Genomic DNA, 16,531 nt, shown 5'->3' on the forward strand with positions numbered 1-16,531 from the left:
GAATATTAATGCACTTCGAAAAAAAATTATTTCAAAACATTGTATTTCGGAAAATCTACTTAACTATAACTTGAACTTTTTTTTTCCTATGAGGACATGTATTTTGGAAACTCTACACAATTATAAAAGTGAATTATTTTATATTTGGATGGCATTGTTATAATTATATAGATCTTTTAAAATACAAATAATAAGAAATGAAAACTAATGGTATATTAATAAACAAATCAATGAACATAAGTTGTTATCTTTTGCATTTTAACTTTATTTGCCAAATAGTTACCAATCTTTTTTAACATAATCAAGAATTAACTTCCCTAGCATGTCAATTTAACCTTTACAAACTCCAAAAAGATTCATATTTGACTTTAACTAGTCATATATATAAGTTTTAAGCCTCAAAATTAACATCACATATATAATATATTCATTGGCATGCTGACAAAAAGTGAACACCAATGTATAAGAAAGCTTTAGCCAATAGCAAGGCATGTTTAGATGCCTCTTTTTAAAAGTGTTTATGCACTATTAAATTATCGAAATTAAACTACAATGATAAGCAACTCCAGAAAGTTCTAACATGTGGAAGTCGGAGGAACTACCACAACGTGCTTGAGGTTGTGGCTCCTCTACAGTTTGAGGCACCTCGGATTGAGTGCTAGTGTCTACTAAAGGTTCTTCTTCATTTGACTTTTGAAGCTCTTCAAGGTCTATGTGGCTCCCACTGTCCTCTTTGGAAATGAGATCCCTCTCAAGGAAGAATCCCCCTCGAGCAACAAACACTTTGTATTCAGAAGCCTTGTAGAACAAGTATCCAAACGACTTGTGTGGATAACCATTGAAGTAACACTTCTCCGATCGGGGTTTGAGCTTGTCATTCGCCTCGCGATGAGCAAAAGCTTCGCATCCCCAAACCTTTATATGTGCTATAGAAGGACGTGTCCCACTCCGCATTTCAGAGGGTGTTTTAGCAACCTTCTTAGTAGGTACGAGGTTTAAGATATGGGTGGCTGTCTCCAAGGAATACCCCCAAATGGATATCGGAAGTGTAGCTCGACTCATCATAGATCGAACCATGTCTAACAATATTCGATTTCTCCTTTCAGCCACACCATTCAACTGCGGTGTTCTGGGAGGAGACAATTGTGAAACTATTCCACAATTCTTTAGATGATTGTAGAATTCAAGACTTAAATATTCTCCACCCCTATCGGATCGGAACATCTTGATCTTTCTGCCCAATTGGTTCTCTACTTCATTTTGAAACTCTTTGAACACTTCAAAAGTTTCTGACTGATGCTTGATTAGATAGATATATCCATATCTACTAAAATCATCAGTAAAAGTCACGAAGTATCTTTCTCCATGTCTTGTGGCAGATTTGAAGGGTCCACAAACATCTGTGTGGATGAGGTCCAACAAATCCTTGCCTCTTTCACAGTGGCCTGTGAATAGCGCTTTTGTCATCTTGCCAAGTAAGCAAGATTCGCATATATCATCCGATTTGAGGTCAAATGATTCCAAGATTCCATCAGATTGGAGCTTGGCAATGCGTTTCTTGTTTATATGGCCAAGTCGACAATGCCACAAACACGATTTATCTAACTCACTATTAGACGAACCAACATTAATTACTAGTTTATCAACATCACCATCACAAATAATACTTTCATACACACCTTTACAAGGACTAGCTTTAAAAATAAAACAACCATTTTAAAAACCAAAATGTCACCATTATCAATATCAAAAGAAAAATGACAACCATCCTTATAAAGTGCATGAAAAGAAATAATGTTTCATGCCATATCAGGCGAGTAGCAACAATTTAATAAACTAAGATAAACACCACCACTAAGTGTGACAACCCAAAATTTCTAACTTATACATTCTTCTTTTTATTTTTTTATTATCAAAGTTAGACTCATTTTGCTATTTCATAATGAAGTTTTGGGTCTATATGAGTACTTAAGGCTTAGTATAATCAAGATATGAGTCGTAGGATGGGTTAGAATGTGTGTAGCATCGCAAAAACGGGCCAAACACACCAAACTAGGTGTGTGCGGCTGCACACCCGAGTGTGCGGCCAGCCAACCGCACACAACCAACCGCACACCCATCCAGCCGCACACTCCCACCTATATATTCAACACTTAGCCATTTTGAACACTTTTTCCACTTCTTCAAAGCTAGAACTCGAAATCCTCTCAAGTATCATCCAAATCTTCTTGTTGATCTTCATAAAAGGTAGTAATACTTCCTTTTATTTGTTGATATACGACCTTAACTAGCAAAAATCTTTGCTTTGATCCATGAAAAAATCCATTTTTAGCCAAGAACACGAAGAACACCAAGAACACGCACTAGTTTTGGACCTTAAAAACCCTTTCAAGCCTCTATAATGTGTATACACTTATGATAACTTGTTATATGCTAAGAACACTTGATAATATACTAGAAAAAGTCGATTTATCATCTTCATAAAGGGTGTGCGGCCGCACACGCTATGTGTAACCGCACACACCCTTTTTAGGTCCCAAAATGTCGATAAACTCCATATAAGGCTAAAGCATGAAGTAAGAAACCTTCTTAGATGAGTCCTAAAGCCTTAAAACACGTTTTGGCACATTCCATAGGGAGTGTGCGGCCGCACACGCCTCCTGGCCGCACACGCTAGCCGCATACACACAAATAGTGTGTATTTTGACCATACACTCCCTTGTATAGCCATATACCCCTTATATACAATCATATATGGTTGTAACACTTCAAAATAAGTGTCTAACTAGTCCCTAAGGTGGTTTCAATTCAATAATTAGTTGTTATAGGCACTAATTATATTCATATATGTATCATTATATGTTAAATAGGATCCGCGTGTATTCTCAAGTCTTCACTTGACACTTAGCATCCTATACAATCCGTTCATCCAAACCACTCACTACAGGTGAGTTCATACCCCTTAATCAATCTTTTAAATTATTTTAAACGCTTTTATGGGGGGGGGGGGGGAATACAAGTTGAACTAGTAAGTTATTATATCAAACACATGTGATTAATAACTGTCTAGCAAAGAGAATTCTGCATGTTAAACTGTTTTATCCAACTAGAGATTTTCCAATCTTGTGTTATAAATTGACACCAAGTCATAAATTCTTATTTATAAATTTATCAATGGTTTTTACCAAAACTTATTTTATACTTTTAAATTGTCAAATGCATGCCTGTATATGTATAGTTATATAAGTATTGTTTAAAGGACTTAGGAAGGCTAACTCGCTCTAATTCCTTTTCCTTGTTTGGTTGTGGCTTTAGGGTAACGGCTATCCGTCCGAAGGTCGTTTAAATATTAGTTATATATCATGTATACATATATTGTCATAAAATTTCCATCAGTCAATTTCTGTTATTCACATGTATTACTAATAACTATAATAGGTATAGTTAGGAGATACTATTTACTGTTCCTAGTTTATATTGTTAACAGCATGTCTAGATAGGTATAGTTATATAAATAATGTTTGAAGGACTTAGAACGGCTAGCTCGCCTTATTTCCTTTTCCTTGTTTGGATGTAGCCTTAAGGTATCAGTTATTCGTCTGAAGGTCGTCTAAATATTACTTATATATTATGTATACATATTTAGATATAAAGGTTCTAATCAGATAATCCAGTACCTTTGGGTAGCAAAGGTATACGTTCATATATTTCCAGTAAGCTATTATAGGTATAGTTATGAGTATATATATGATTATGTAATATGAATATGGATTTCGACCTAGCGATTCGTTGCGGAAGTCACCTTTAGTTTCCAGAATCTCTTCTAAGGAGAACTTTTAGTATGGGGACTATCAATCATATTATTACTTACTTACAGCGGGTCTCGTGAGAAGACTACTTACTTACAGCGGGTCTCGTGAGAAGACTACTTACTTGCTTACTTACTTAACTTCAGCGTGTCTCGTTAGAAGACTACTTTCAAAACAGTCGAGTCTTGGTAGAAGACTACCTTTTATACTAGTAGGAAATATAGGATTTCCTAGGAAGTCCAAAAGTTCACACTTTTACTTATAAACCTTTTCATTAATACTTATATGAATAATGACATTAAATACTTATGAATTCACCAGCTTAATGCTGATCAACTCTTTCAAATAACTTGTATTCTCAGGTCACCAATAGACAGGTAAGATGATCAGGTTTTGTGAAGATGGAGCGGTCAATACTCATCCTTTATTATTGAATATTCATAATATTGTTGTATTATATGAAAGAACACACTTGTATTTACAAATTATACTATTAATGCAATGGATGATGTTGTTGCTTGTTTACTGCTTTGCATTGTTGTGATACTATACATGACGTCCTCCGCCCCAGAACGTTTCCGCCGTTCTCGGTTTTTGGGTGTGACAGATTGGTATCAGAGCTTTGTTTATAGTGAATTAAGTATATCAACCCTTAAAAGATATACTAACTATAAATACATGGGATTAAAATACGCTGACCAAGAGTTTATACCTTTAAGTACTAAAATACTTAACTGAAAGTATACATATCTACGTACCTACATACTTACTATAGAACAGCAACATACTAGAACATAACAAAAGTATTTAATTGTTGGACACAACAGTCAAAACTGGGCAGTTATGTAATCATATCTGGAATGAATATAGCATGATCAACTATATTTATTTGAGATATGGTGAACGTGTGTTCGGGGATGATAGTGGTGTTGTGACAAACCTAAAACTTACCAAATCTTAGGTCCAAAGGAGTCTTTAGAACAAAACATAAAGTAAAATACTATCTGAGTATTTTGGGATACTGTCCAATAACAATACTAAAAGTGTACTGTAACAAGAAACCTAAGAACTAAACCCAAGATACTATATGAGTATCTTCCATAACTGTAAATAATTATATGAGAATTAAAAGACCCTTACTGATCGGTCTATAATGGCAAAGTGTATACATCCTATAGTTATACATATTAAAGATCTCATAGACTTAGAATGTGTGGTTTCGCTTCACTTCCTTTTCCTCGTTGGGATGTGGATTTGGAGTAGTATCACATATTCGAATGACTATTAGATCTGAGATATATATAATTTGTATACCCTATGTGATTATAGAAAGATTCAATAAGGATCGCAAGTTTAAATTAGTACTAGAAATAGATAGAGTATTCTCATAGATTCTCTAGACATTTCCATTCTCACACCGATATCGTGACTAGAGACACCACCTCACAAAAATAGTCAACAGAGAGAACTTCGAGAAGGGATTAGACAAAGAGTACGAAGCTAGTGGGATGCCAGAGGACACCAAAGGAACATATGTGGACATCAGATTTCTTTCGTCAGGAGTAGGACAGAGAACAGAGGATACCACCCGCGAGTCATGCTAGGTGGCAGAAACCCATGCATGTCACGTTAGTAATTAAGAGCCCAGTACCACCTAGTGAGTTGGTGAATACACCACTCACCTTCTGTGATAGGCTTAAAGTCTTTATAACTACATCTTGAATATCAATGATTTTGACAGTTGGATTGGTTCCCGACAATCCTTCTCCAAATACTTTCATTCTTCTCTCATTAGAACCCAATAAAATTCATACTGTCTCTTGTTGTTGAGCTAGGACGACTTAGTTCATGGGACACATTCATATTCTGTACTATTGGATTCTTATCATTTTCCAATTATTTTCAACTTATAGTTGAAAGATTCCTCCTAGAAGAAATCCAAGACGCAACAATGGTACTAAAGCACCGATACCACCCCCACCACCACCTCCTCAGTTCGATGCTGCTATGTTCCAGGCAGCTATCACGGCGGCTGTATCGGTTGTCATGACACATATCAACACTTCTGGCGCTACTGGTTTGGGAATAGGGGTATTTCCTTCGAACCATGGCGAGAGTCATGGGCACCCACGAGAGTGCACCTATAAAGATTTTACGAACGCCAAACCCCTGAATTTTAATGGAACTGGAGGGGTTATGATATTAAGACAATGGATAGAAAAGACAGAAGCAGTCTTTGAGATCTGTGCCTGCCTAGAGAACAACAAGGTTAAGTTTGCTACTTGTACCTTTTCAGAAAGAGCTTTAACATGGTGGAATGGCCACGTTAAGGCACTGACTCTTATAGTGGCGAATTCGATCAGCTGGGAGAACATAAAGATCATGCTGATGAGAGAGTACTGTCCACGAGGAGAAATTCAAAAACTCGAACAGGAACTCTGGAATCTTAGAATGGTTGATACTGACATATCAGCCTATACGAGTAGATTCTGTGATCTGGAAATTCTGTGCCCGAATATGGTTGCTCCTGAGAGCAAGAAAATAGAGAGATATATTTGGGGACTGTCTCCCCAAATTCAGTCAAGTGTGCTAGCATCAAGGCCTGATACTTTTGATAGTGCCAAAGAACTAGCAGAATCTATTATTGACCACGGAAACTATCGGAACTCAATAATTGTTGTACAAGATCAACAAAAAAAATAATAATAACAGGAAGCAAGGTTGGAACAAGAGGAAAGACGAGTCCTCACAAGAATCCTCAAGGAAACAACAGTTAGTTACAATCAATGCTGCTACTGTACCTACAATAGTCTCTGTTAACCCATTACCAGCAAAGCTTTATGCTAGTAATCTCCCAAAGTGCAACAAATGCAACTATCACCATCAAGGACCTTGTCGGGAAATGCAGTGCTTAAACTGCAACAAAAAGGGACACACCATCCGTTACTGCAAGAATCCAGCAAGACCGATCAACCAAGTACCCAACGCTGGTGTGGGCCAGGCATGCTACGGTTGTGGCAAGGTGGGTCACTACAAAAGAAACCGCCCGGGGACAGCGAATGTTAGCACAGACGGAAGGATGCTAACGATCACCGCCGCAGAAGAGACTACTCCGGACCCACGTTAAAAATCTATTACGTTCAGTAACGTTTGTGTTAGACTCCTAAACTTTAAAAAAAAACTAGTGCAACTAGAGTCTTATCTTTTGTGAGATCCCGTCAGTAAAGAGATCCTCGTGCTGCTTATACTTGTCTTTTGTAGTATACCTTGTTCGCGGCAGTAGTCTTGTAGTTAATCTACAGTACTGAAACTCTGTTAAAAGTTGCACTTTTGTGTTTTGTCTGTAACGCCTTTTGATCCAGTCTAACGCCTGTAATTTCGAGTAGTTCGACGTCGTCATTTGACTTGATTCGATTTGACCCTCACAATACCATTTTCGTGCGTAAATCTCTTTATCCAAAATCGTCTTTCTAGCGAAACCGTCATTTTAGAGCTCCGAAGTACTCATGCGTAGAGTACCTCATGTTTCGTATCCTTTCCAAAGAAACCTCAGCAAACCTCTCCATAGTACCACTCGTACAGTACGTCAAGTTCAATCCAAAGACCCATACGGTGATCCTATCACAGAGGAAGGTATACGCTAGGGTGGTACATAATCTAGATTCTACAGGTTTAGAATTGATGATTCCGCTCCAACTTCTTTTCCTTGTTTGGATGTGAGCTTAGAGAAGAATCATTTATTCGACTACCTTTTCGATCTTAATTATATACGACTCGTATACCCGATACGGTGATTGATGAACCATGTATGAGTTCTAAAATGAATTTCAGGACGGAGACTGTCTCCACACAACGAGTAATTATGCTACCATACAGATAAACTTAGAAGCCAAACCTAGAACTTCCCATCGATCAGGATATGAGATGTAGAGGGAACAGAAGTACCTATTCTTTTCATGATTCAGGAGTATTCACATTCGAATCTGAATTTCGGGACGAAATTCCTTCTAACGGGGGGATGATGTGACAACCCGAAATTTCTAACTTATACATTCTTCTTTTTATTTTTTTATTATCAAAGTTAGACTCGTTTTGCTATTTCATAATGAAGTTTTGGGTCTATATGAGTGCTTAAGGCTTAGTATAATCAAGATATGAGTCGTAGGATGGGTTAGAATGTGTGTATCGTCGCAAAAACAGGCCAAACACACCAAACTAGGTGTGTGCGGCCGCACACCCGAGTGTGCGGCCAGCCAGCCGCACACAGCCAACCGCACACCCATCCAACCGCACACTCCCACCTATATATTCAGCACTTAGCCATTTTGAACACTTTTTCCACTTCTTCAAAGCTAGAACTCGAAATCCTCTCAAGTATCATCCAAATCGTCTTGTTGATCTTCATAAAAGGTAGTAATACGTCCTTTTATTTGTTTATATACGACCTTAACTAGAAAAACCCTTTGCTTTGATCCATGAAAACATCAATTTTTAGCCAAGAACACGAAGAACACGAAGAACACCAAGAACACGCACTAGTTTTGGACCTTAAAAACCCTTTCAAGCCTCTATAATGTGTATACACTTATGATAACTTGGTATATGCTAAGAACACTTGATAATATACTAGAAAAACTCGATTTATCATCTTCATAAAGGGTGTGCGGCCGCACACGCTATATGTAACCGCACACACCCTTTTTAGGTCTCAAAATGTCGATAAACTCCATATAAGGCTAAAGCATGAAGTAAGAAACCTTCCTAGATGAGTCCTAAAGCCTTAAAACACGTTTTGGCACATTCCATAGGGAGTGTGCGGCCGCACACGCCTCCTGGCCGCACACCCTGGCCGCACACACACAAATAGTGTGTATTTTGACCATACACTCCCTTGTATAGCCATATACCCCTTATATACAATCATATATGGTTGTAACACTTCAAAATAAGTGTCTAGCTAGTCCCTAAAGTGGTTTCAATTCAATAATTAGTTGTTATAGGCACTAATTATATTCATATATGTATCATTATATGTTAAATAGGATCCGCGTGTATGCTCAAGTCTTAGTTGACACTTAGCATCGTATACAATCCGTTAATCCAAACCACTCACTACAGGTGAGTTCATACCCCTTAATCAATCTTTTAAATGATTTTAAACGCTTTTATGGTGGGGAATACAAGTTGAACTAGTAAGTTATTATATCAAACACATGTGATTAATAACTGTCTAGCAAAGAGAATTCTGCATGTTAAACTGTTTAATCCAACTAGAGATTTTCCAATCTTGTGTAATAAATTGACACCAAGTCATAAATTCTTATTTATAAATTTATCAAAGGTTTTTACCAAAACTTCTTTTATACTTTTAAATTGTTAATTGCATGCCTGTATATGTATAATTATATAAGTATTGTTTAAAGGACATAGGAAGGCTAACTCGCTCTAATTCGTTTTTCTTGTTTGGATGTGGCTTTAGGGTAACGGGTATCCGTCCGAAGGTCGTTTAAATATTAGTTATATATCATGTATACATATATAGTCATAAAAGTTCCATCAGTCAATTTCTGTTATTCACATGCATTACTAATAACTATAATAGGTATAGTTAGGAGACACTGTTTACTGTTCCTAGTTTATATTGTTAACAACATGTCTAGATAGGCATAGTTATATAAATAATGTTTGAAGGACTTAGAATGGATAGCTCGCCTTATTTACTTTTTCCTTGTTTGGATGTGGCCTTAAGGTATCAGTTATTCGTCCGAAGGTCGTCTAAATATTACTTATATATTATGTATACATATCTAGATATAAAGGTTCTAATCAGATAATTCAGTACCTTTGGGTAGCAAAGGTATACGTTCATATATTTCCAATAAGCTATTATAGGTATAGTTATGAGTATATATATATATATATATATATATATATATATATATATATATATATATATATATGACTATGTAATATAAATATGGATTTCGACCTAGCGATTCGTTGCGGAAGTCACCTTTAGTTTCCAAAATGTCTTCTAAAGAGAAGTTTTAGTATGGGGACTATCAATCATATTATTACTTACTTACAGTGGGTCTCGTGAGAAGACTACTTACTTACATCGGGTCTCGTGAGAAGACTACTTACTTACAGCGTGTCTCGTGAGAAGACTACTTACTTGCTTACTTACTTAACTTCAGCGAGTCTCGTTAGAAGACTACTTTCAAAACAGTCGAGTCTTGGTAGAAGAGTACCTTTTATACTAGTAGGAAATATAGGATTTCCTAGGAAGTCCAAAAGTTCACACTTTTACTTATAAACCTTTTCATTAATACTTATATGAATAATGACATTAAATACTTATGAATTCACCAGCTTAATGCTGATCAACTCTTTCAAATAACTTGTATTCTCAGGTCACCAATAGACAGGTACGATGATCAGGTTTTGTGAAGACGGAGCGGTCAATACTCGTCTTTTATTATTGAATATTCATAATATTGTTGTATTATATGAAAGAACACACTTGTATTTACAAATTATACTATTAATGCAATGGATGATGTTGTTGCTTGTTTACTACTTTGCATTGTTGCTTGTTCTCGGTTTTTGGGTGTGACAGATTGGTATCAGAGCTTTGTTTATAGTGAATTAAGTATATCAACCCTTAAAAGATATACTAACTATAAATACATGGGATTAAAATAGTCTGACCAAGAGTTTATACCTTTAAGTACTAAAATACTTAACAGAAAGTATACATATCTACGTACCTACATACTTACTATAGAACAGCAACATACTAGAACATAACAAAAGTATTTAATTGTTGGACACAGCAGTCAAAACTGGGCAGTTATGTAATCATATCTGGAATGAATATAGCATGATCAACTATATTTATTTGAGATATGGTGAACGTGTGTTCGGGGATGATAGTGGTGTTGTGACAAACCTAAAACTTACCAAATCTTAGGTCCAAAGGAGTCTTTAGAACAAAACATAAAGTAAAATACTATCTGAGTATTTTGGGATACTGTCCAATAACAATACTAAAAGTGTACTGTAACAAGAAACCTAAGAACTAAACCCAAGATACTATATGAGTATCTTCCATAACTGTAAATAATTATATGAGAATTAAAAGACCCTTACTGATCGGTCTATAATGGCAAAGTGTATACATCCTATAGTTATACATATTAAAGATCTCATAGACTTAGAATGTGTGGTTTCGCTTCACTTCCTTTTCCTCGTTGGGATGTGGATTTGGAGTAGTATCACATATTCGAATGACTATTAGATCCGAGATATATATAATTTGTATACCCTATGTGATTATAGAAAGATTCAATAAGGATCGCAAGTTTAAATTAGTACTAGAAATAGATAGAGTATTCTCATGGATTCTCTAGACATTTCCATTCTCGCACCGATATCGTGACTAGAGACACCACCTCACAAAAATAGTCAACAGAGAGAACTTCGAGAAGGGATTAGACAAAGAGTACGAAGCTAGTGGGATGCCAGAGGACACCAAAGGAACATATGTGGACATCAGATTTCTTTCGTTAGGAGTAGGACAGAGAACAGAGGATACCACCCGCGAGTCATGCTAGGTGGCAGAAACCCATGCATGTCACGTTAATAATTAAGAGCCCAGTACGACCTAGTGAGTTGGTGAATACACCACTCACCTTCTGTGATAGGCTTAAAGTCTTTATAACTACATCTTGAATATCAATGATTTTGACAGTTGGATTGGTTCCCAACAATCCTTCTCCAAATACTTTCATTCTTCTATCATTAGAACCTAATAAAATTCATACTGTCTCTTGTTGTTGAGCTAGGACGACTTAGTTCATGGGACACATTCATATATTTCCAGTAAGCTATTATAGGTATAGTTATGAGTATATATATATGATTATGTAATATAAATATGGATTTCGACCTAGCGATTCGTTGCGGAAGTCACCTTTAGTTTCCAGAATCTCTTCTAAGGAGAACTTTTAGTATGGGGACTATCAATCATATTATTACTTACTTACAGCGGGTCTCGTGAGAAGACTACTTACTTACAGCGGGTCTCGTGAGAAGACTACTTACTTATAGCGGGTCTCGTGCTTAATTGCTTACTTACTTAACTTCAGCGAGTCTCGTTAGAAGACTACTTTCAAAACAGTCGACTCTTGGTAGAAGACTACCTTTTATACTAGTAGGAAATATAGGATTTCCTAGGAAGTCCAAACGTTCACACTTTTACTTATAAACCTTTTCATTAATACTTATATGAATAATGACATTAAATACTTATTAATTCACCAGCTTAATGCTGATCAACTCTTTCAAATAACTTGTATTCTCAGGTCACCAATAGACAGGTACGATGATCAGGTTTTGTGAAGACGAAGCGGTCAATACTTGTCTTTTATTATTGAATATTCATAATATTGTTGTATTATATGAAAGAACACACTTGTATTTACAAATTATACTATTAATGCAATGGATGATGTTGTTGTTTGTTTACTACTTTGCATTGTTGTGATACTATACATGACGTCCTCCGCCCCAGAACGTTTCCGCCGTTCTCGGTTTTGGGGTGTGACACTAACCATGAGCTCATAGTTCCCAATCCTTGTAACAGTTGACTTGTGCCTGTTTCCCATGATTAGGTTGAGCGCACCATGCTTCAACTTCCTACTTTGTCTTAGTCCCTGCATATCAGAGAAAATGTGAGTACCACACCCTGTATCAAGAATCGAAGAATTAAAAGTAGATGTGTTATGGAGTTCTATCATGAACATACCTGAGGTGCTAGCCACCTTGACTTTGCCCTTCTTAAGGTCTTCGAGGTATTCAGGGAAGCTACGCTTCCAGTGTCCCTTTCCTGGAAGTAAAAACAAACGGCCTCACTTGGATCAGCAGAAGGAGCTGTTTCAACTTGGGCCCTTTTCTTGGGAATAGGATCAGACTGTGCGATCTTACCCTTACCCTTTCCTTTGGGTTGAGGCGCCCTCTTCCTTTTGACAGAACCACGATCAACAGCCAATACTAGAGCAGTAGGGTTAGAGTTGTTGGGCTTCTTCATGCCCGCTTCAGCAGTTTTGAGCATGCCATGCAACTCCATCAAGGTCTTGTTGAGGCTATTCATATTAAAGTTCATAATGAACTGTTAAGCGAATTCAAAACCATATCAATGGCCAACTCCTTAGGTAGCTCGACACCTAGATTCCCAAGTCTGTCTATGCACGACTTCATCTTTTGGATGTGCGCACATACAAAAGCTCCCTCTTGTAGTTTACATGCCATGAGGGATATAACGATCTCGAATCGTTCTTGCCTAGCTTGCTCTTGGAACATTTCCTCGAGTTGCTGGTTAATTTCAAATGCGCCCCATGTTTCAAAATTCTTTTGGAAACCAGAAGCCATGGTCGCTAACATAAGGCAAGCCATTTTGGTAGATTCATCGTTATGCTTGTTGTAGGCAGTAACTTCATATGGGGGAGGGTTCTCTCCAAGTACGGGAACATGTTCGTCGAGAACATACTCTTTGTTCTCATATCTTAACGTGATCCTCAACGTCCTGATCCAATCAAGATAGTTGGATCCATCCTCCTTGAGTTTCTCCTTATTAAGAACCGGCATTAGAGAAAAGCTTGAGTTTTGAGTTAGAGGAGGAGGAGGAGGAGGAAGAAAATTATTGTTGTTGTTGTTGGCTTGGTTCGACATCTACAAAAGATAAGATTCCAATTAGTTTGATACAAATCCTTAATTAGTAATTACCGTAAAACAAATTAGTAAAAAAAGGCTAGGATCCATATTTGGGTTCATGATGTGTAAAGGGATGTCGTAAACACACCATGAAGTTATTTAGGTAGACAAAGCTCTTTGTCAATTTCAATCACTATGAAATTCCTAGATCTTTGAGATTCGTTGACTATCAACGGCATCTTAATCTTGGATTATGTTCATCTCAAATTCAATGACGGGGATGCCGCGGATCATTGAACAGATGGTGAATCACCCATACAAAATTGCGTGGTCCCCGGCTCAAGTTACGCTTAAGATTCGTGAGTCTCACATCATTCTCAACCTATACTCTCAAATTGACGTGTCGATTAACCACACGAGCTCCATCAACAAGTTATAAAGAAAATTTGCAATTTTCATGGATAACATAAGATTCACTTTTTAAATAAAACGGGATTTTGTTTTATACTTGTATTTAGAATACTTTTAGATTGACCATCATCACTATCAAACCCTTTCGGTAACTCCATTCTCAAAATGAAATAGGGCGGTGAGGGTGGTAAGCGCGAAGCATATTAAAAACCGATCTCATTAGGAATCATAGAGACCTCCTTAAACCGCTACATTAGAACGGGTGCGCCTACTTGAGGTAAGACTAAAAATGTCAATATTTAAAAAATACAAGGATGCATATTGTAATTCTCTTATACATATAATAGATATGGATCTTACATATGTATAAGGGATAAATTTAAAACCTTTAAATTTAGTTGTCTATTTATTAATTCAAATTAATTACAAGGATGCAATGTAACAATTAATACAATATGAAGGGTTAATATTCAAATTTAAAATCATCTATTATAAATAATATTAAAATATTTAAATCAATTATTAAATAATAATAAATATTCAAATTCAAAAACATGATTAAATAATATTTATCCATAAATATTCAAATTTAAATAAACACATTTATATAATATTTATCAATTTTTCAAGATTTAAAACAATTTAAATTATGTATTTATCTATGTTTGATAAGGCTTGAAATTCGAAACTTTGAAGAAATCCGAAAATCTTAATCTGCTGAGCTCACGTCGTGAACTATTAGCTCTCACGTCGTGAGCTGCGATTAAGTTTTATCACATTACGAATTTTTCAATTACTCTTTCATCATTCAGTTCTAAACCAATATTTTCAGAAAACATAGATGTAGGGTGAAGGTAACCATGAACCAATGGCTCTGATACCAATGTTGGGTAATACATGCATCAAATACACTCTATAACTAGGCAACGGAAGAAACGAAACAACAAAACGATTTACCTAAGTGTACATGCAACCTATGGATCTATGGTTTCATACTATTACTTCTACCCTATGAAAAATGAAATCACAAGGAAGAATACTAACCTCTTTTGCAGCTAATGATCTTCGAGCTTGACTCCTTGTGTGTGCCACCTTTGTTTGGATGATAAGGATCCAAACTAGAATACCTCTCTTGGTTCACACCCAATGAACTCAAAAGAGTAGAAACAAAATATTGAACTAGGAGGGATGAACTATAAGGAAAGTTCTTCCATAATGAGGGAGAAAGAAGGTGGCGAATACTCAAGCCAAAAGAATGAGCAAGAAGGAATGAATCCTTAAGGCGCTATTTATAGCCTTGGAAACCTCCTAGGGTTTAATCCTTCCACCCATGTGGGATGGGATAGGATATGAACGAAATTCCCTTTATCCAAAGGGAATTTTCATCCAATCCCCTTCCTTCTAGGGTTCTGGAATGTTCCCGATTAACAAACTATTGATTAACTCACATTCAACCCTTCTATTAATTAAACTGTTAATTAATTCCCAAATTGTTTTTCCAATTAGTTTTTAATTAATTATTAAACCATAATAATCAATAAACTAATTCCTCCTATTATTTATTCTACTTAATTTTGAGTCTTGAGGGAAACCCAAGGGGACCCTGCGATTATTAGAAATATCACCAATTAGTTAATGACCTTGGACACACTTCCAACGGGCCCTTAAGGGGTTATGAGTATGAAAGGGGTAATTAAAGGAAATCTGTTATGTGTAGGAGTTGAGAGGAGTTAATTCAGAGTCGAGGACAGTTCAGCTACTTCACGACATTTGAGGTGATTTACCTTCCTGGTAGCAGTGGGTCTAAGGAACCAAGGCCGACCCACTAGTAGGAGTTGTAGTAGATGATTGTATGTGTGATAATTGTCTAGTTTTCCACTATTTGTTATAATTATGTGCCAGTACGATATGATATTATGTGATAGTGGTAGGGGTGGAATAGACCTCATAGTCGGTTAGTATATACCGGAGGGTAGGTCGGGCACCCAGATATGCCTAACAATATGTTTATGTTATGACTTTATACGATAGTGGAAGGGGAGAAATAGACCCCGTAACCGGTTGAAATATACCGGGGGGTAGGTCGAACACCCAGATATGCTTGACAGGTGGATCGAGCACCCTGATATGCTTGACAGAGTAGGTCGAGCACACAGATATGCTTGACAGGGTAGGTCAAGCACCCATATATGCTTGACAGGGTAGGTCGGCTTGACAGGATAGGTCGGGCACCCAGATATGCCCAGTAGTATGTGGTTATGTGGTATGATGGGGGAGCCCACTAAGTTTCGTGATTACGGTTTATAGTTTTTGTTTCAGGTACATCTTCCTCAAGAGGAAAGGAGTCGGCCTGACTGCAACACATCACACTATATTTCTGCACATGGGATCTTTGCGATTTTACTCTGATATTGTTTATGAATACATGATTTGATTATTGATAATCTGGTTTTATATGGGATGACATTATGAATGTTTTTATACTATTGGTTTTGTAATAATAACTTAATTAAAAATGAAATTTTTGGTCTTAAATTTTGGGATGATACAAAGTAGGTAGATCGAATGGAGTATTTCCCTTTTCTATTAAATCATTT

The 16,531-nt window shown here is 36.5% G+C and overlaps 1 protein-coding gene across 1 annotated transcript; it reads right to left on the reverse strand.

Moving 5' to 3' along the window:
• Positions 1–12,971: 12,971 nt before the first annotated feature.
• Positions 12,972–13,457, reverse strand: LOC145164527 (uncharacterized). The gene has a single exon (XM_079083239.1). It carries the CDS (start codon positions 13,455–13,457, stop codon positions 12,972–12,974), a length of 486 nt encoding a protein of 161 aa, XP_078939365.1.
• Positions 13,458–16,531: the final 3,074 nt, after the last annotated feature.

Source organism: Lactuca virosa, chromosome 3 (genome assembly GCF_052849685.1).
Source record: "Lactuca virosa cultivar CGN04683 chromosome 3, Lactuca_virosa_CGN04683_v6, whole genome shotgun sequence".
Classification (NCBI taxonomy): domain Eukaryota; kingdom Viridiplantae; phylum Streptophyta; class Magnoliopsida; order Asterales; family Asteraceae; genus Lactuca; species Lactuca virosa.

Excerpts from the sequence above, each read along its gene's own strand:
- LOC145164527 (XM_079083239.1), bottom strand. The coding sequence starts at position 13,457 with ATGCCGGTTCTTAATAAGGAGAAACTCAAGGAGGATGGATCCAACTAT.